This window comes from Chlorocebus sabaeus, chromosome 21, assembly GCF_047675955.1.
Source record: "Chlorocebus sabaeus isolate Y175 chromosome 21, mChlSab1.0.hap1, whole genome shotgun sequence".
Classification (NCBI taxonomy): Eukaryota; Metazoa; Chordata; class Mammalia; order Primates; family Cercopithecidae; genus Chlorocebus; species Chlorocebus sabaeus.
The window spans coordinates 30,208,854-30,231,554 of NC_132924.1; the positions used below are offsets into that span (position 1 = coordinate 30,208,854).

A 22,701-nucleotide genomic window follows, 5' to 3' on the forward strand; every position below is an offset into this window, starting at 1 on the left:
ATCTACTCATTGGAGATGCTTCTCTTACATAGATGCCATGTCCTCATACAACTCACTGAGAACAGTAATTCCTGAGGATTTGTCATGTTTCTTTGTAATCATTTTTTTAGTGGACATTTATTCTGAATAACTTCTGGTTTTTGAACTGCTAAATCTTATAATTTTGCTTGGTTTGATGATTTTATAAGGTGGTAGGGAAGGCGTATCTTATCCAAGTTGATAGCTAAGTGAGATTCTCTTGGAAATTTTTACCTTATCATGTTAGTATAGTCCTGCAGTAGACTCATCTTTTTAATCCCTAGGTGGGCTCTTTACCTAGAATTGTCTGCAACTTCATCCACAGTAAATCCCACACGAAGTCCTAGTCTTATAGAATATGAATGATAGACTTCTCCTCCTGTTCTTCCTTTTAAATAGCACTATTATATATTTCCTTTTTTTCCTTATATTCCCTTGTCATTTAAGTGACATTTTATTTTTAGGGGACTCAGGGAGGAGAGTATATTTGTGGCCTTGGGTCCCAATTTTCTATATAAAGTCGATTTGTTCACATTCAATTAGGAAATGCTTAAATGTAATTTTTCTGCTAGTATGCACAGTATTGCACATGAGCAGAGGCAATACAGTCTTAATACTGGTTTTTAACAAATTTTAAAGGTATTTGAAGAGTTCATCATGTACCTTCACCTATGTGTTTAAAACAACAATTTGCTATCTCCTGATTCTGTGGGCTGGCCAGCTCAGTGTGGTTTTCTCTTGGATTCTCTCATGTAGTTGCATCAGATGGCACCTGGGCTAGAGTCATCTGAAAGTTGGGGCCGGACATCAAAGATGGTATTCACGTGGAGCTCATGCAGCACTGTCCACCAGAGAGTCCATGCGTGGCATCCTCATGTCACTTGGGCTTCGCACAATATCGGGGCTGCGTTCCCAGAGGGAATGTTCCAAGAGGAAATATCTCAAGAGCCAGGAAGCAGCTGAGTGAGTGGCGCTGAAACTAGCACAGCATCACTACTGCTATAATATTTTGGTCAAAATAGTCCATGTGCTTTCATCTTTAAAATGAAGTAATTGTTTTATACTTTAAGAAAAAATGCGTGTATACAATATCTCAAAGTGATTACACACACAGTTATCACATACATATGATAATTTCCTTTTCCCATTAATTGAACTAATTTTACATATTTATTCTGAGTCTTATGTTTGTTTTGGTTAACAACACTATTTTCGAAAGTAACAATATCACATTTGCTGTACTATAATTCAGATTTTATCCATTAGGCTCTCCTTCACCTACCTTACTTTGCTCTCTCAATTCGAGATGAAATGTAGATTAGTAATTTTTGTCTAACTTCCCAAATAATTTTTTGGAATGATTGGAGCGGCTTACATGGTATCAATTGATCTCTTAATAGAATGTCAAAGAAGGCAATTCCTATTGGCAAGGGGACCTCCAGCTTCATTGAGAAGCATTCAATTAGATGGAAAACAGATGCTTATTTTTGTCTTATAAGCCTCAATGCAGGTTATGTGGTAATTACTTCGAAGAGCAGGATAACAATTTATGTAATCAGCAGGACCGTATAATTACTAATGCATAATTTCTAAACAGCATTTAGCAAAATGAGGCCCATACATACACTTTGTAATGAAAAAGATGTGTTTGACACAGCACTAAATTAAATTAAAAATTTGCATATTTTCTTCCAGGAAATGCATGAGCTTCGTCTGCTGCATTTTGCTGGACTAATTGTGCCTACTTCTAACTGCCTTATAGGACCATGGAAATGCTGAATCACAGTGACAACTGAATGGGGGAATAAAAACCAGGAAGAGAGAAGGGTTTCCTTGTCTCTTGTTTAGGATGTTAAAGCATCATTCTGAGAGAAAACTTGCAAAGCTACATCTAGGGAACCTCTGTCCACTGAGAGTTCAGCATTAAGATTATACAAAATGTAGAATGCAAGGGCTAGCAGAGAACTTAAAATTATCTGCACTTATTTCTTTATTTCAGATGGAAAAACTGAGACCCAGTTAAATGAAACGGTGTGTACACTATGAAGCAGTTGGTGGAAGGAGTGAAAAAGTACCCTCCTCCCCACAGTCAGGCTCAGTCCCATGAAATTCATTCCACTATGGTAGTCAGATCATATAGAGTTAGTGTCAGACAAGCCACACACACCATTAGCCCCAGGGATATTGACTGTTTCTGTGGTCTTTTGCAAATGTACATTTGCATTGCCAGTAGTTTTTTTTTGTTTTGTTTTGTTTTTAGAGATGGAGTTTTGCTCTTGTTGCCCAGGCTAGAGTGCAGTGGCATGATTTCAGCTCACTGCAACCTCTGCCTCCCGGGTTCAAGCAATTCTCCTGCCTCAGCCTCTCAAATAGCTGGGATTACAGGTGCACACCACTGTGCCAGCTAATTTTTTTGTATTTTTAGTAGAGGTGGGGTTTTGCCATGTTGGCCAGGCTGGCCTTGAACTCCCGACCTCAGGCGATTCCCACATCTCGGCCTCCAAAGTGCTGAGATTACAGGCATGAGCCACCACGCCTGGCCTACCAGTAGGCTTTTGTATCTCAGAAGATGCATGAATGTAGAGTATCTTCTACAGGTAATTTAAGCTCTGTACATATTAAGAAATTTAAATTCCAGTTATTTACGTTCTGAAAGACCATTAATGAGATCACACACCTTGATGAATTCTTACCTACAGTTCCTGAAGTCATGTCAAGAGGATTACCAGTCTCTTCTTCAAAGCTCTGGACCTAAGATATCAAAATGCATCAATGTCATTAGAAATTTTGTCAAATAAATTCTCTTATTTTAATCAATATATAATGAGACTGGCAACTGATAAGAGGGATAAACATGAGATCCTGAACTTAAATAACTTACAGTCTGCTGGGAGGAGGTAGCGGGGACAAGGTACCCATGATAAAGATTCAAAGAATTAAAGAAGTTGAGGAAAGGGGAAGATCACATCTGGATGGGCTGATCAATGCTGCTTCTGGAAGTTGTGCATTTGAAAGACATTTAAATAATAATATTTCTATTCTAGATTGTTTTTGGCTTCCAAAGAACTTTAAGTATATTTAGAGAAAGCTAATTAGGGCTTGATAAATTTATGGAAAGCAATTCAGAAAATTTAGTTGCTATATAATGCTTAGACATTTTTTTAAATTTTAGTTTCCAAATTGCTAGAACAAAATTTATTTTTGAAATTTTTAAAGAAATTAATGAATACTTCTGTATTGATGAAAATAAAGTTATCATTAAACAAAATAATGCATATTACTTCTAAAATAGCAATACAGCTAATTATAGAAACATGATGCATAGAAAAAGAAAGTAAAAAAACGGGGCTGGGCTTGATAGCTCATGCCTGTAATCTCAACACTTTGGGAGGTCAAGGTGGGAAGTTCACTTGAAGTCAGGTGGTTAAAACCAGCCTGGGCAACATAGTGAGACCCCATCTCTCCAAAAAATAAAAAGAAGATAAGAAAACAGTTACTGTTACTCCAAAAACATTTTGGAGTATTTCTCTGAAAGTTTTCTTTTATATACATTTATTCTGGATATTGTCATGTAGTCAAATTTTTCGCTCAAAAATTTGAAGCGGGAATTTTATTCCACATCATAAAATTTCCCTGAAAACATATTTAATGACAGGACAATAGGCTGTTCTCAGGAAGTACATTAGTTTACTTAACAATTCCCCCACTGTTGGAATGTTTTCTAAATTTTGCAATTAGAAATAACGCTGAGGTGAATATTCTTGTTCATAAATCTGTATCTGCATGTCATATTACTTATTTGGAATTGATATTTGAATACTGAAAGCTGAATCAAAGAACATAAACATTTTAAACATTGTGGTACATATGGCCAAAAATGACCTCTAACCCAGGAATAGACTGGAGACCAGGAGGATATAGTTCAACTGTAATAAGAAAAAATTTTTAATCTCTCTTTTTAATCCTTCATATCTTTTTTTCAAATAAGTTACTTTATACTTGTAATCTATTAGACATACTTCTTAGCATTATTTTCACTGGTATTGGTAACTCAAATCAGTGAGTGTCATATGCATTTTCAAATGTAATAAAAAGCTTTGCTATGACCATTATCATGGAGAAAAATCCACTTAAGGCAATGTGAAGCACATGTTTGTCTTTTGAAAAAAAAAAAAAAAGGAAAAGCCCCATTCATTTCAAATGAAAGCCATGTGTATTCCTGGGTTATTCCACCTGAGCCAAACTTATTAATTAATAAAAAAATAAAATAAAGAAATAGTTATAGCTTTTGAAATATTCCCTACCTAATCAAGATGTTGACTGGGATTGTTTAATAATATGGTTAATGTTCTCACATGTGACTTCTAGAGAATAGGATGCTTATATGCAAACAGGAGGGAAAGCTAAAAATTATTTATTATGAATATGAAGAAGTATCCTACCTTGAGTTTACATTGCACAAATTTTACAAGTATCAAATTCACTTACTGTATTTGGGAATTTAAAAAGAGAGGGGCCGACTCAATTTTACTAAGTAAAATTAAACAAAAAAATGTTGATTTTTCCATTAAAAAATCTATGCACAAATCTGTTGAAATTATACTTTTGAGAAGTGAGACAAACATTGCCAAATTCAGCTTTTAGTACAACTTTAGGGAAAGCATCATTGGTTGATCTGGAGGCAAAATTTGGCCAATCATACTTGAAATTCTGATAGCTAGATATTTAAGTACCTTGGCTCTTGTTTTAAATGCCATGAAAATCTGCCAGTTTCACACAGATTTTTCATTTCTTATAATTGGATTTTAAAATTTGACATTGAAAAATAAATATTAAATCTGGCATTGGTTTCTGTTTAAGATACAGTCTACCCAAGCTTCATTTACTCATCCACTGGTATTGAGTGAAACAAGTATTTTTTCCCCAGTGAGAATGTAATATTTTATATGCACTTTTTATTAAAAATGAAATTCAAGTAGTGTGTTTCTTTTTTATCATTTTTAGGACTATCTCTGCCTTACATACACACACAGTCTCTCACACACACAAATCCTAAAACATAAAAACACCAAGATGGCTGTGAAATTTGACAGAATATTTTGTTTTCCTATGAAAGCCATCCTTAGATTAAATCAATATTGTCAAATTCTTTGGATGTTTACTCAGTTAACAAATATTTACTAAGTACCTACTATGTGCCAAAGAAACATGTGAATTTGCTTTCTTTATTTTGGTGTTGAGTGTGTTTCTACTCTCTCCCCAAATATATACTAATATGTAGTATTTTCTTGAATAATCGTAATTTTAAAATTCTTGAAAGTATACCAATCAAGGACTAACATTCTTTTCTTATTTATTTATATAAAATTTATCAAATTTGATAAATTTGATGTTTGTCTATTCCTTTCCTCTGAAATTTCAATGGCATACTAGGAACATTATTTTTCTCTAAATCAGTCTAGTTTGAAGCAGAAGAACCTTCAGGGACAATAGAGTCTGATGAGGCTTGACAATGGGTTGGAGTTTGGTGACACTTTTTGTTTGGATCCTAGCTAATAGCAGGTTGACTTGACATTCTTTTACCTTTTATTTATTATTTATTTTCATTTTTATTTTTTTGAGACAGAGTTTCACTCTTGTCCAGGCTGGAGTGCAGTGTTGCGATCTCAGCTCACTGCAACCTCCGCCTCCCAGGTTCAAGTGATTCTCCTGCCTCAGCCTCCCGAGTAGCTGGAATTACAGGCACCCTCCACCATGCCCAGCTAGTTTTTGTTTTTGTGTTTTTGGTAGAGACGGTTTTTCACCATGTTGGCTAGGCTGGTCTCGAATTCCTGAACTTAGGTGATCCACCTGCCTCGGCCTCCCAAACTGTTGGGATTACAGGCGTGAGCCACAGCTCCCGGCTGACTTGACATTTTTTACAGTAATTTAACTATTGGCTTAGTAATTAAATAATCTTTGTAAGATTAAGTTTTAAAAAATTCTTTTTTTAGCCTTCTCAGTTTATCCTCAAATCAGGGCATTTGACCAAAGGTATTTCTTTTCCTCCTTTTATTATTGTTATTCATTTTAATGCTACTACTTAAATTCAGTTTAACATTTTAAGGTTCTTTAATTTTTATACAAGGCATATATGTACACAAACATACATACACATACATAGATATTAGGAACCTTAACATCTACATATTTTAAAATAATTTTTATATCTTTGTGGGATGCAGCTATGCCAATAGGCATATTCACCTGACTCAATCCTATTCTTCTTTTAAAATTGTGATTAAGCCTTACTTTCTACAAATTTCTTTATCTTCTCAGCCCCAGGCTGGCTAAGAATGCCTTTACTTGCTCCTGGAATACCCAACAATATGTCTGTGTAGTGATGTAAAGTGTATCTGTAGTGCTGCCCCTGTGCCTACCATCTTATGGTGTCAGTGCCCATCCCTGCCACTTCTCTGTAGCTCCCTTTTCAAGGCAGATTCTGTTACCATTTCTGTGCCTGGCACATAGAGGGCTCAACGGAGAAGTAAGCCCACTTTGGAATTTGCATGCAAATATCCTGCCCTACTTTTAGATAATTTAGATGAAAGGAGAGAAAAGCCTTGTTCCTCCTTTGTAACGACTTATTTGTAATTATACTAAATAACAGAGTTAACAACAAGTTAACTCCCAATCCTAGCTGCCATTATGAATAGACAGATAAGCAGACATGTATACATATTTTTTTGGGGGGGAAAAAAACAACTCTGAGATGTACAAGTGAGAATGTCATCTAAGTGAAGATAAAAACTAGTGTAAATGAATGAAGGTAGGAATGGATGAGCAAAGAACGTGTGTGAAATGAAGGTCAAGCTATGTGAAAATCGATACATCCCAAAGCAAACAAATAAACATCATACTAACACCCTAAAATCAAGACCATACCCAAGTCCATACTGCTTTGTCTGAGGCCCTGTGTTAGGCATTGTGGGGGAAATTACTTCCGACACACATCCCCGGCCCTAAAGGAGCTGAGAGGTTTTTGGAGAGACAGCACTGACACACACTCAATCTCTGACATAATGAGCTCACACTGCTAAAGCCATGAGAACACAGAGAAGAAGTGGTCAAGGTAAGTTTCACTGAGTGGGAATTAGTTGAACTGATCCTTGAAGAAGATAAAACATGAAAAGTTAGAGAGTAGATAAAAAGCACACATACAGGTATATAAAATAATTAAGCAAAAGCAAAGACAGAAATGACCTATGGATTCAACTGTGAGCAAGAAAAAGGAAAGACATTGGAGCAAGCAAAGGCTGGTTTCCTACTAGTTTATTTTCAACAAAAGCAACTAGAATGACTTTAAATCACTAAACTGACTCAGAACACTAAGATGTCATGCTGAAGGATTAAAAGATGAAGTGGTGAAATGAAGTCTGGAAAACAAGGGTGTCATAGTGAAGGTTATTTCCCTTAGGAGGTTGGGCACATTGGTGCAACACTGACCTCTTCCATTTCAAACGAGTCTGGTCCTTTACCCGCAAGACGAGAAAAGCACTTGAGCTTGTTAGTCTGAAATAAGTTCTCCTTCTGAGTTTTGCCCTTGACTGACCCCTCAGACACACAGGAAGGAGCAATCTGCTTGGCTGGCATAGATGAGTAAGGCCATTGCTTGCCCAGAAGATCGCGGGGAGGATAAGGTAGCAAATCATCACAGGCTTGGAGAGACTGATGTTCTACTGACAAAGACAAATGATTTTGCTTGTGCTTGATTGAGGTTGCTGCTAGCTCTGCTCCACACTCCCATGGTTTTGTAAAGGGGATAAAAACTTCATCTTTCATCTTGAAGGACTCTGATGCCTCTGGGTTACAATCCCTCCTGATGTTCTGTTTTGAAGCTCTCCTTATAAGTTTACCCATCCTTCTTCGATGCTCTTTGGTGGCACTCACTGAGGTTCTTTGCACACTCTCTCCTCCAGCTTTCTCTTCAGCTCCGTTTGGCAGGATGCTGACATCATTCAGCAAAGATGAGAAGGCATGGGTCACATGGTCCAGGATTTCCAGCTGTCGGAAACGGCCTGCACAACACAAGAAACAAGAAAGTTTTAGACTGGGTCTTTTTGCTGAAACTGTATTCATGTAGTAAAAACTGAAGACCCCGTTAAAATGAAATTTTCACAAGATAGGAAGGACATTAGGCTCTTGAAACTGAAGTTTTTCTCAGTATATGCCATTACTATTATGGAGATGATTTCCCTACGCAGTAAGATTTTGTTGTGTTGTGGGGAAAGTGAACAGCTTTTATATTTAGTTGAAGACACATAATTATATAGATTCATATATGCCTATAGATTTTATGTGTTAGGTATTAAAAACTGTAGGCATTGGTGAATCTGTATACTAACATATATTAAAGAGTGAACCCAGTGCTATCAACATGAGGCTACCTGAATATTCCTCCATGACTCTATGTGATGTATATTCCTACCATCGCTTATATCATCCCTATCCAAACTGTCACCTGAGAGTGTGGAAAGATCATGGCATATAGAGTTGGAAGGCCTGGATCCAAATCCCAGGTCAACCATTCACTGGATGTTTGAGCTCAGAATAAAATAACTAAGAGCTAAACAGTGCTAGAGCCATGCCAGGCACATAGTAAATGGCCAGTCTTTTCATCTCTCATGTATTTTTCACATCTGTCATGGTCACTAAAGCAAAACTGTAAAGACACAATGCCATGTAAGTATCAGTTGTTAAAATAATGATTATAAATGAGCAAGACTTAGGAAGGGAATATATTCTCCTCAGTCTTTCCAGAGAAGATAGTCATTAAAGTAAAAACCCATTTACCGTTCAAAACAAACCAGTTCATCAACTTGTTAAGCCTTTCTGGATGATCTGGCCTTTATCATTTGGGCCATACGTAAGTACAGTATTGACTTAATTAGCATGTGGAAGAGACCTAATGCAACAGGGCTAAAGTGAGAACATATTGCCAGTTTGGGAAAAAAAAAAAAAAAAAAAACATGGAAAATATTTTTGGTATCTCAAGATAATAAAACCATTGTAAAACAAATGGAATATTTTGTTTTTATTAACCAGCCTCCTCTTAATTACAGTGATAGCATGTGAGGCTGCATAACTCAGCGAAGGTCAAGGACCACATAGGTAGGCAAGGATGTTGTCTTTTGTTGTGTTTGCACCATCACAGCAATGTCCCTGACTCTCATGAGCCAGTGCCTACCTGTTTCTTTTACCTAAAAGAAGTATTGACTAGTCATCCTTCTACTCCAAAAAAAGTGACAGATTTCTCCCAGAGGACTGTGATATTTTTCCAAGACCTATAGGAACTGTGGGGTTCTGTATGTTTTAGGATAATTCTGATTACATGAAGCTGTAGTTGAAACTAAATCTCTTTTGTGATCCAGAGGGTACAATTGAATGATAATTCAACTTTTATGATTGCTTTACATCCATCCATGGCAGTTTTTATATTTAGACTAAGACAAAAACCTACCAATTTAATTGGTTAAGTCACTTCAGAGAACACAATAGTCTGAAGCGTCAGATAAGTGTTTTCTTTTATTTTTGCCTTTGGGTAAATTGAACAATGGACTAATTGATTCTCATTTCCCAAATTTAAACGTTTATGTTGACTTTGAATGAGATACAATTTTCCATTCTATCTGCCAACTAGCTTTATTATTGGTTGTTTTGTATTTGACTTTCTCTTTTTCCTTGAATCAAGGGTTATGTTGTAAAAATAAGAGTGCACCAGAGATCACAGAATCAGGGACCAACCCCTAGTTTCCCTATAATCCATATGTCAATTTCATTTGTGAAATATTTACTTCGTAGTAGCTCAAATGCTATTCAAATATTGGTAAATGACATTGTTCTCCTGAAATAAAGGAATGATCAAAGAATTTGCATCTCTGTGCTGCTTGCAAGAGGAGATACAAAGAACAACATTAATTGCATCTAAAAAGTAAAGAAATATTACATTTCAACACCTTCGGCTTTACATACTCGTTTAAAAAAATATCATTCCTGAAATTTGAGACCATTTTACCCACATGAAAATGGGAGAAACAGCAGCTAAAATGAGAACTCCAAGTAAAGTCCCTCTTCCAGATCATTGCTTGAGAAAAACACTTTGTCTCTCATGACTTTCCTCTTAGTGAATTTATTTATTTAAAAGAATTTATTTGATAATCGTAATTTTGTCAGTTCCCCCCTCTGGAATTCCTCAAACTCTGTATTATAGACAAGGTCTTCCTCAATGCTTCTCCAAGATGCTTTTTGTATTTAAGTGGGAAAGTCTTCCTCAATGCTTCTCCAAGAGGCCTTTTGTATTTAAGTGGTTTTGAAATGCTGCACTGCATCCCATCTAGGAGACTGAAAGTGCACCTTAGCATATTAAATCAATCCTGCAGTAAATAAACCTATTGAGCTGCAAAGCATCTTTCCCCCAAACTGTTTGAGCACAGTACAGACACCCCCAAGAACATCCTTGGTAATGTCCTAGAGAAAAGGATTATACGATTACATTGAAGAAGAATATAGCTGAAGAAATATAGCAACATGCCTGATTAACTATAAGGTTTAGACACAGTAAATCAGGAGGCACGGCAGATTAATAACTATCACTTACAGCTCAAGGTATAAACGATAGTGTTCTAAATCTCATAAATGAGGAAATTAGGGTTTCACCTAATCATTCATGGTAATCCTTGTCAGATTCCAGTTTCTCTGCCTCCTGGGTGTGTGGCTATGGTACATATTAGTGCTTCCCACCATTACTACCAGCTTTCCTCCTTCTGGGCAGTTGTTAGGGTTGTACATTCCCACTCACTTGGAGCTAGGTGTGGCCATGTGACTTATTTTGGCCAATGAAGTGTGAACAAGACCTGCTGTGTGTAGGTTAGGACCAGAAGATTGAAGAGCTGAGTATCATTCTCCATTTCTACCTTTCCTTATTATTGCAACTAGTGAGGTTCCAGATTAGAGGCCGTATTCCTGAGTGAGGACAACATGGAGCAAATAGATACTCCTTTCTCCCGAACATACACACCAACTCCCACTGGACATATAGGATGACCAAGAAATTCATCTTTTGTGTGTGAAGTCACTGTAATAGAGGGTTTGCGTGCTACTTCACACAATCTCCTTGCCTACACTGTGGCCCACCTGCCCATTCATTGCCAATGCTGAGATGCAAATGCCACGGGAACCTCGCTTACCGTACAAGTTGGGGTTCTCAATGTCCATTCGCTGCTTTTGAGCTTCAAGAAAAACACGGATGTTGATCCCCCTGGCTGCTGAGCCACAACCAAGGAATCTGGCTGGGATTTGCGTGCAGATGTCTGGCTCATCGGCACCAAATCCCAGATCCAAGAGAATCTCCACTGGATCTTTCTCCCAAAATTCCAGCCATTCAGGAATGCTGTGGTAAAAATATGAATATCTTTATCCAAAACCAGTTAACCCCACACCATTTTTTTCTGGTCACCTCACCCACCCAATCTCCCAGATGTTGCGTGAAAGAGGATCCTAAATCGACAAATGGTGCATTCACTAGCGTTCCTATATGCTTAAAGGACTGACTGCACCCCCACTCAGGGACCACTTGCCTGTACATTACATCCAACACTGTGAGTTTACTTAACTGGCTTCCCATTCCACAACAGGCACATGGGAAATCAGATAGGGCAGGGGGACTGCAGGACAGACGCCAGCCAGAGGCAGTGCACTGACAACCACAAAGGAGTGGTCACTGAAGGCAAGAAATGAAACAAAAAAAAACCAAAAACAAACAAACAAACAAACAAAAACTGTAAACGGTAGACTCAAAGAAAGCTATTTTAAAAGAGCAACAGTCTGCAGCATCCTGAGCAACGCAGATCTGTCCAGGATATCACTAAATGCAGACTACAAGAACTGATGTTTACAAATAATGATTATAAGTCCCTAGGTAGAATTAAAATGTGTTCTGTATGGTTTTTGTATTTGGCTAAGAAACAAAAAATGCTTTTATCAACTTGATCTAGTCCACTTTGGCACTTTAAATGGTAAACATCAATTAGTTGAAAATTATATTTATAATTTTTACTAAAATTATATATTTAATTTGATTTATATGTATAAATATCTAAATTATTTAATTTTATTATAATTATATACATATTACAATTCTATATTTAATTGTTCTATTTATAAATATAAATGGTTATATTATGTAAGCCAGTTCATGTCTGAACTTTGCCTAAGTTACTAAGCTAACCCAGGAGACTACAGGAGTCTTTCAGGGATTCCATGGGAATCAGACCTTTTGACAAGATTTTACCAGGTTTGCTCAGCTCTTTTGTTGAAGTTTTTGTTTGCCTTTTCTTTACACGCAACACTAATGAGCCTATTTGGGAGAGTTTAGATAATTTTACTTCAGTGACTTCATAATTGAAATCGGATTAACTACAATTCATTTACTTAGCCATTTACACATTCAAAAACAGGTAACTATCTCACTGGGGATGCCCACTTACCAGATACAACCAGCATCATGTTCACACTTTTTTTCCTCTTTAATTATTTTGTGTCTCTTTTTAAAAATACTTATTTATTTTTAATTGATAAATAATAATTGTGTGCATTTATGGAGTACAGTGTGATGTTTCGATCTATGTATATGTTGTAGAAATAGTCAATCGAGCCAATTAAAACACCCACTACCTCTCTTGTGGTGAGCACATCTGAAGTAATATTCTTTTAGCATTTTTGAAATACACAATAAGTTAATATTAACTGTGGTCACCATGCAGTGCAATTGATTACTGAAACTTATAATGTGAAGTGGAGATGGCTCCATTTGGATATCTTAATCATGGGATTAACAGGGGAATCAGGAATGCCAATCACTTGATTACACTGACACAGACACCTGAATATAAAAGAGGTTCAAGAAAGAAAAAAGTTCTGGTGAGAAATCTAAAGTTGCATGAAAGATTTAATCTGTTATCATATTGACTTCACTGTACAACGATGTTTATCCTACCCATTTATACATATATTTATTGAATATCTGTCATGTTCTAGGTTCTGTGCTAGGTACACATGGCACAAAAATGAACATAGTTCCTGCTTTCCAAAGGCTTCAGTCTCTTGACCAAGAATATAAGTATCAATTGGTCATTAAACATATTTTCATATCATCGTGAAAATATCATTAACTTTTTAAGTAACATTTAATGGTGGAAGAAATTAGATATACTGACTTTGTTAAAAAAAAATTTTAATAGTACACATAATGCTCTCACTCCCCTCAGCTATTACCACCACCAGTCCTGACCCTCTTCCAGTTAAACCCATGTGTATCCTTCCAGACATTTTCCTAGGCAGTTACATACATGTTTTACGGTTTTCACTTGTTTGCTTTATGTATTGTAACATACTGTATGTACCTTCCTGCATCTTGCTTTTTTTAATCTTAAAAAATATGGCATATAGATCTTTCTAAGCCAGTATGTGTATGTCTACCTATTCTTTTTATCACTATATGGAATTCTGTAAAATGAACTGGCCAACCATTTATTTGTCCATTTCCCCACTGACAGATATTTAGTCTGTTTCCAATTTTACTAACTCTTTTATATTGTTATTGCAAGATGGGGTTTGAAAATCTTTTATTCATTCTCTCATCCATTCATTCAACAAGTGCCTATTTATAATTTCATGAAATCCATTGTGGTACAGAATGATTTCTCTGGATGAAAAGCACCTGGAAATTACATACCTTTGTGGTACACTTGCAGTAGAATAGCAAGAGTTGAAACTGGTCCCTCTGGATAGGGTGGGAGTTTCTGAAAACTGATGCAAAGATCTACAGTTGGGAAAATATCAACAATCAGATGTGTTGATTTAGATAGTCTCCTGGGAGGTCATTGTGAATCTTTTCCTTCCAGAGCAAACATTTGCATTTCCTCTTAGTCTCTAGTAATCCAATAATGGCCACACCTTTGCAGAAGAGAGCTTGCAGTGGAGGAGCTGCTCCTGTTTTCAAGAGTGTTGTATTGCAGAAGATGTGAGAATTTAAGCGTTAGGTGCCCGCTAGTACTCATTAATAAGGTGACAGAATGTCTCACTTTTGACAGATGGCATATCATTGGGGAACCTTTCAGGAACACAGCTTTGCTAGGCACCAACTTTCAGGAAGAAGTTAAAATTATATGCTGAAAGAAGTACAGCCAGCCGTCACTGAAGTGACTCCACATTAATTCTCATACTAGTGAAGGATTTCATATCACATGGCTAACACTCTGTAAGTGCTGTCTCCAGTGCTCCTGTAGCCATCCATATGCATTTCTAACAAACTCCTTTACTATGGAAAAAAATGAACATCACTATCCAATAGGCCTGCTTTGCAGATCATTTGAAAGTGCTTCCAAAGAGAGTGGAATCCTGTCATAAAATAGTTCAGTTTTATATACATAGCTCAGCTATACCATGGATCACATCTAGCCCCATCAAATATAATAGCCAGTTGGCATATATCTAGAATTTATTAAAAATATAACACAGATATCAATGTTTCCGAGAAGAACAAGTTATCCTACTTGGGTTGCTGATTTTGTTCTAGCTACATTTGCTAAGAATAGCTGGGCCAGGCACGGTGGCCACACCTGTAATCCCAGCACTTTGGGAGGCCGAGGTGGGTGATTCATGAGGTCAGGAGTTCAAGACCAGCCTGGCCAAGATGGTAAAACCCCATCTCTACTAAAAATACAAAAATTAGTCAGGCATGGTGGTGGGTGTCTGTAATCCTAGCTACTTGGGAGGCTGAGGCAGGGAATTGCTTGAACCCAGGAGGCAGAGATTGCAGTGAGCCGAGATCGCGCCACTGCACTCTAGCCTGGGCGACAGAGAACGACTCTGTCTCAAAAAAAAAAAAAAAAAAAAAGAGAATGCTCTTTACTTGATTCCGTTCTGTAAAGTTGAGAAAGCATGTTTTTCTGGCAGTTGAGCTCCTTCAGCCTCAAGGAGAGGCAGAAGATACCCTTTCACTTACTGCCCCACCTCAGTTTTCATTAGGCCTGCCATAATTTCTTTTTCCTTCTTTGTTTGAGGGCCACACTTTATTTTGTAAGGTGCAGCAGAGCAACCCAGAAGCAGCCTGCCCTTGGATCCAAGGAGAACCAACACAGGGTCACTGTTGTAATAAAGCTTGGAAACATGAGTTGGTCACAGAACCTGGCTCTCATTTTCCTCTTCAACAAAACAAGAGTTGCCTGAGAGATTTCTGTGGTCTCTTATAGCTCTATGATTCTATGAGTAGCAAAAACAACCAATCCTGCAAGGAGAAAAGTCTATGACAAATAGCATCTTAGTTGTGAATTGGTAGCAGCAGGGGGATGCAGTACTGCAGATTTGGTTTACAACTAGTTGGAATTATCCTGAAAATGCGAGGGTGTACAAAAGCACAGGAAGCAGAGTTCCTAACCTGAACGAGCTCATAGTCTATTCTAGTGGTTTGTAAAAGAGTGTGGCTGAAAAAGCCATCTGAAGACTATGCACAAATATAGATTTCTGGATCCTACCTCCAAATGATCTGGTTCAGTAGGTCTAGGGTGGGGATTGGGAATTTGCATTTTGATGAAGTTCCCCCATAATGTTAATGCTGGTGTTCTGGGCACCACACTAGAGACCTAGTGTTTTCTCCAATGAAGACACTCTCACTGCTTTCTACCTAACATTGGAAATTGTATATATTATTGTCCAGTAAATAGAATAATAATCAATTACTTCAGCAAAATGAAAATATTGAATGTAACTGTTTTATAAACAGGTCCTTATGAACAGTTGCAGTACAGTAAAATGTCATTTATTCATATGTTCTAATTAAATTTCCCCCCACATCAACATTTGTTGATTTAATTTGCTCACAATTTTATGATTTTTAAAGAACCTCTATTTCTCTCAAAGCTGATGTAAACATTCTAGGCACTGCGACTAAACCAGTGAACTTTCACGAGATCCCAAGAGCCATGGCAATATTAAGAAAACTTCCCTACTTCTATTTTATTAAGCAAAGGTGTGGCGTAAAATATTGGCATGAAGTAACACTGATTCTGCTACCTACCTCATGTAGTCTTTCACAGTCATTTGAACCATCCCTTGTTCACACAAAGAAACTGCAACAACAACAAAAAGTAGAGGGGAACTTTATTTTGTTTTATCTTGTGGAAGATTTTCTCAACCCCAAATGAAACCAAGGTAGAATTGAATTTCCATATCCAAGGTTATATAGGCACGAAATACAAGGCATCTCTGTAGTGAATAGACAGAATGAAATCAATGACCACATTGTATGACAAACACGTGAAGAAATATACTGGCTCAATGGAGAGGGAAGTCAGTGCTAAATGGAGTATTCAGCAAAGGTTTAATGGAGGAAGTGGTACTTGTCTTGGATTTTTAAGAATGGGAGAATTTGATGGCTGGAAAAGAGGCATTGCCCTTAAAAGAGGTATTGCCCTTAAAGAGAAAAAAGATGTCTATAGCAAGTGCAAAGCACAGTGCTAGGGGTAGTCTGATTAGCTCATAGGGCATTTCGGGATGCTCTCTCATGGTACAGGAAGTTGTGGAGCAAGTGTGGGGACAGGCAAAAAATAATACACAAAGGGCCCAGCATGTATTAAGCATATTCCCTTCATTTGTATCATCGAATCCTTCCAATAGCCTTATAATTAGAACCTACTCTTATTTTTCAGATTAGAAACTGAGATTCACAGAAGTTTAGTAATGAGCCCATGGTCATACAGTCCAGTAGTGCATCTAGGAATTTATTCTTACCTTTATTATTGATTGCAGCAATAACATTGACTATTTATTTAGTACTAACTTAGTGCGAGGCAATGTGCTAAGCATATTACACTCACAATCTCTTGTAATTCTCACAGCAAATCCCTGAAATAGATATTATTGATCTCCACTTAACACAGAGGAAAACTGAGGCTAAGAGAGAGTAAATAAATTTCTCGTGGCTAGTAGGATGCTGCAACTTATTTTAGCTTGTTGTTGTTGTTTCTGTAACACCACACTGCCAACAGAGCATTTTATAGCTTATTTGAAAGACAGAAAGAGGAGTCTATATGTATGCATCAGGACATGAAAACCACAAAAGGTTTTTGAGCAAACAAGTAAATGTGAGAAAGATGATGCTGAATGTTCATTTGCCTGATAGTGGTGCTGAAGACAGAATAGAGAAAATAAATATTGGTTATCAGAGAGGCTTATTCAGGGGCCTTTGCAAGATTCAGACCCTGTATCATGATATAACATGTGGCTGACACCTGCAGAAGAAAATGCCTAGAATATGGGCAAATTCCTCAGAAGGTTCACCAGTGTTCTTATTTCTGCTTACTTGTTGCTCTCCTGGGTGCAAATGTGTGATATGTGTGAAACTGGGAAGGGTTGCCATGCTGTATTTCTACGAGAACATAAAGATTTTTACCGTAAGAAAGATAATAGAGGTTAGGAGAAATTTTGGAAAAGCAATCCTGAATGATTTAAACATATGAAATAATACTGAAGAGAATAAAGGGCTAGGGTTCTTGTCTGAGTAGAGGGTCTATGAATAGACCACAAGTATCTGTGAATTTGTCTCTAAATGCCAAGTTTTGGGGGTGGAGATAAGAATACCCTTCGTTTTCAGAAGATTTTCAAAAGGCGTAGTGACCCTGTTAAATGGAAAAAGAAGACTGGTCTAGAAGGATAAAGACTGGAGATGTATTACTGACTTGCAAGTAAATAGTGATTTTTTTTTTTTTTTTTTTCCCAGACAGTTTGCTCTGTCACCCAGACTGAAGTGTAGAGGCACGATTTCAGCTCACTGCAACCTCCGCCTCTCGGGTTCAAGTGATTCTTGTGCTTCAGCCTCCTAAGTAGCTGGGATTACAGCCGTGTACCACCATGTCCAGCTAATTTTTTGTATCTTAGTGGAGACGGGGTTTCACCATGTTAGCCAGGCTGGTCTGGAACTCCTGGCCTCAAGCGATCCACCCGCCTCCATCTCCCAAAGTGCTGGGACTACAGGCCTGAGCCACCACACCTGGCAATAGTGGATTCTTAACTCAGCTCAGAATACAGGACTACAATCTTAAGAAGTAGTGAGAAAGTAGATACAGTAATATCTCTGCTCTACAAAACAAATGTAACTCTCTCTCATCACAAGAGTCAGGCAGGGTGAGAAACAGAATCGATTTTAAAGGTTTAAATAGTGAGTGCGAATATATACGGCCTCTGTGCTATCACTCCCAATGCTACTCCCATGGCAGACATCATTACCAATCTTGTCACTTTCTTATCCCTTCTTCAGGAAAACCACTACCAACTGATTGGAATTATCATATAAGATTGAGTTATTTACTATCCTTTCTTTAGAATAAATTTCATTAGTGGGTTTTTTGAAAACAAACAAACAAACAAAACAGGGTAAGCTGGAGTATGTATAAACTTGAGAAGCTGAAAACAAAGAGAATATATAAATGCTCATATAAAACATTCTGGGGAGCCACTATCAAGGATGGAATATCAGAGTGAATGACCATTATTGGGAAACAAGTGTGATGTTTCAAAAATTTTCCATGTGACATTTGGTGACAAATATTTATGTAAGTTACAACAGAATATTTGACTCAAACTTATGTACCAAGTCAGAAATGAACTTAGAACACCAGTCTTTTTTTCCCCATTACCTTCGTAGTTTTAAAACAGTAGGTTTTATCATAGAAATTCCACAATCATATAAAATCTTTTGCAAAATTCTAATAATTTAAATAAACTTAAAAAGAGCTGTTCTAAATGTAGTGCTCTTCCACTTAGCTCTTCCCTCACCCATGAGGCACATCCAGGTGCCAGAGTTTGAAAACTATCAAGTCAATACCCAATTCAGCTAATCATGCATGGCTAATCCATTGTAGCATTCTTGCTCACTGCATCCAACTCTGTCTCAGAGCTTCTGAAACTTATAAAACCACTGCCAATTGATTGAAGCTGTCAGATGACAGAAAGCCCATTTGCTACCTTATTAATCATGTCACAGACGCAAGCACAGTGTAATTTTTAGGTGATCATATTGTAATAACTTGATGCCACAACGAATTAAATAATAAGTTGCCTAAATGGAAGATAAAATATTTATTGTTTCAAGCAATTTTTAAAAAATTTATTCCTGCCCCCTTCCTACCAGCAGCACTTCTATCTACTACTTTGCATGTAACTCACAAAGTAAGGCCTCCATTTGTGCCTGGTTTAGCTCATCTAGATAATTCCGGAGAGTTTTTTAACATCCATTTTCACCTAAAACATTCCATGGTTCTAGGACATTTGGCTGCATATTCTGCCAGCACTGACATTCTTGCCACTGCTTTGGTCTTTTTTGTTTGCCTGCTATTGCTCTGGGTTTCCTAGAATGTGTGAATAAACACGTACATCAGGCCAGGGATCTGGCCTTGTAGCCACAGTGCATTGCACAAACTGTCAGAGAGGAAATGATCCATTTTCAGATATTGATGAGAAGAGTTAGCTCAGCCTTGCTGAGTTTTCAAAAACCCTAGCCCTGCAGAAAATTGAGTCATCCAGAAAACCCAGTCATCCAAATGTCCAAATGTGGAACCCTTCACCCAGGGCTTCTTGAAGGGATTCTAGTGCCCACACAGATCTAGAGGATACACTCCATGGACCACACCCTGTGTCCTGTCGCCTGATCAGGAGCAATCTGGTTGCTAGGGAGCCAAGGGCACTCTCCAAGAGAAAAAGTCCCTAATGGTAACATGTTTGCTAGGGAATGTGCAAAGTGGACCCGTTTGGGTCACAGTGTGGTGTTTTCTGGTCTGATGACACATATGAAAGCCTTACACAGTTTTAGAACCAGCTGAGGAAAGGACTTTCTTGCCTTCCACAGTACACCTAGCATCCTGTGGGGGGCCCAGCAGTCACCAATAGAGGATGTCAGGTCGGGTGTCTGACTCCCCTCACTGGAATCTCACCCTTCTATATGTACAAATACAGTTACCAGACTCCTGTACTTTTTTTTTTTTTTTTTTTTTTTTTTTGAGACGAGGTCTTGCTCTGTCTCCCAAGCTGGAGTGCAATGGCTTAATCTCAGCTCACTGCAACCTCCACTTCCCAGGTTCAAGCGATTCTCCTGCATCAGCCTCGCTAGTAGCTGAGAGTACAAGCATGTGCCACCAGGCCTAACTAATGTTTTTGTATTTTTAGTAGAGATGGGGTTTCACTATGTTGGCCGGGCTGGTCTTGAACTCCTGACCTCAAGTTCTCTGCCCGCCTTGGCTTCCCAAAGTGCTGGGATTACAGATGTGATCCACCACAGCTGGGCTTTACTTTTTCTTCTTGATCTTATTTCAAATGATACACATGTCTGTCTAAAGACAGCACATTCAGACATACAGCCTTTTCTCCTGCTGAGCTTAGACTTTGGAGAAAACCAAGGCAAGGGAAATTGAATGTGATTTTTTAAACTCACAAGATGAACCTAATTTTTTAAATTGTCATAAAATTATTGAAGATTAGCTTTATTTTTTGATTTCCATTTTTTACGTTCCGGACTCCCAGGGTCCTGGGAGACCGAGGAGTATTTTCACAGTGTTACTGTGAGTTTACTTCCTGATCATTGCAGAAACAGGGATAGCTTTTTCCAACATTTAGACTCAGGCAGTTGGGAGCCTTGCACAGGGCAATACGAAACTATTATTCATTGTATGTTGGGTGGTTGTTTTGTTTTGGTTTTCTTCATTTTGTTAATTTGTAAGGTAAATTTCCTGAGGCCTACGGTTGGGTTTGTCAGGGCCAGGAACTTGAATGGAGAAGTGCAAGCTGGTGGCTCACGATGTGCCAGTTTTCACAGGGATTGTGGTTGCTAGACTTTCCTTAAAACTTGGAAGCGCCAGCAGCCCCGGCCCAGGTGTCTTCAGGGCAGCAATCTGTTGAAGGCAACGTGCTCTCCAATTTTCTGCAGTCGCTATCCCACTTGTTTCTATCATTAGCAATTACCTGTCTGGCTCCAGGAAGCATTTGAGTCTGCTACCTCTGATCACAGCAGGAAGCTCACGCCTAGGAAATGCCATCACAGGACAGACAAATTACTCCTGTTACCCGGATATTCCCAGGTTTCTGCAGGCACCAGGCTTCAGACTGCCCCAGGTAGGACACATGTGTACCTGTAGGCCCAACACAAGACCGCTCACTAGACCTTCCTCAATTCTACACTTGCTTCTCTAGTTGCTTGGTTTTGATATTTTCTCTATTTTTTCCCCTCCAGGATACCCTTGTTAGGTTTTTTAAAACCAGATTTTACTCTCTAAGAGTGTTTGGGGAGGGAGAAAGAGAAAAACAAACACTAAGTCCTACTATCCCCAAGTTTCCTACGGGTTGGTTTGGGGAAAAATTAGAGTGAGAAAAATTTTTTTCCCACTCTATTCGATACATCTCCTTCCATGGGTTAAAATGTCAGTTTTAACTCCCTTTTAGATACTTGAGTCTCCAGCCACCCTCCCCACTGTTAGGTGGACTTCTGCCATCTGAAGCAGCAGACACCGCACTTAACCCTGCAAAATGTATTACTGGAGAAGATGTAGTTAGATATGCAGAAGGCACTAATTAGCACCTTTATTGGCTTAGAAAGCATTTTTTATTTTGGTTTTCCTAAGCATTTCTGACTGATTCATGGAAGACATTTGGTTCTTTGGAATATCGTCCAATAGACTAATCAAATTACATGTTTGCAGGGCTCTAAAATAATAGCATTCTACAGCTTTCTGTAGATTTAACTCCTGCATGACTAGGACACTTAGTAGAGGCAGCAGCATTTGTCTCAGTTGTCAAATTATTAATCTATATTCTTATTTAAAAGAAAGTCTCTTACACTCTGCTGCCACTCATGCTCAATACCTTAAAGCCTATTGGAATACTTTGCTCTTTTTCACCCACTTGTCTGTTTATTTCCAGATATCGTTGACCCTTCCTCCCCATTCCACTGCCGCCCCCTATTGTAAACCCTCGTCACCTCAAGCCTGAGTTCATCATAACTTCTTCCCAACGTGTTCCCTCTCCCCACTGCCAGGATAAACACTGCCTCTGTCATTCCTCTTCTCACTACAGTGAGTTCAGGACTCACTATAATAGAGCTGGCAAATGTGTAACATGCTTGCTTCAACTCCCTCAACACCACACCTGTGACAGTTATCACTAATTTTTATCACAAATTATTCATGACCTTTTCAGGTAAACAAAGATATAGTGTCAAAATCCTGCTCAGGCCAGACCACAGGTACAACTACCTTTCTATTTGAACCAGAACCAGTGTCATCTCAGCCCTAAGATATCAAGTGTTAGTCCCTCTTTCTGGATTTTAAAACATTTATAATATGACCTCATCCTATCTAACAGAAAAATCTCTACCATTGCTCCCTAGCATGAAACCGTTTCTTTCATCTGATCACCTTCCATGTGTTTTTCTGCACATATTTAGCTTTCTTCTCATTTCTGTGCCTTTGTTCAAACCTCTATTGCTTCCAGCAAATTAATTTTCCTTGCTTTGCTTCTTTGTTTTTTAAAAACCATATCCCTCTTTCATTTACTAGTTTCAGTCTCACCTCTTTTGAGAAGACTTCCCAGCCTGACAACATC

The 22,701-nt window shown here is 38.0% G+C and overlaps 1 protein-coding gene across 1 annotated transcript in view; it reads right to left on the reverse strand.

Moving 5' to 3' along the window:
• The window catches only part of ITPRID1 (ITPR interacting domain containing 1), a 92,618-nt gene that overhangs the window by 57,530 nt on the left and 12,387 nt on the right, over nucleotides 1-22,701 (reverse strand). Inside the window, 5 exon segments of the mRNA XM_073008996.1 lie at nucleotides 2,712-2,769; nucleotides 7,504-8,075; nucleotides 11,244-11,446; nucleotides 13,790-13,876; nucleotides 16,133-16,184. Of these exon segments, the coding sequence (XP_072865097.1) occupies nucleotides 2,712-2,769; nucleotides 7,504-8,075; nucleotides 11,244-11,446; nucleotides 13,790-13,876; nucleotides 16,133-16,184 (972 nt within the window).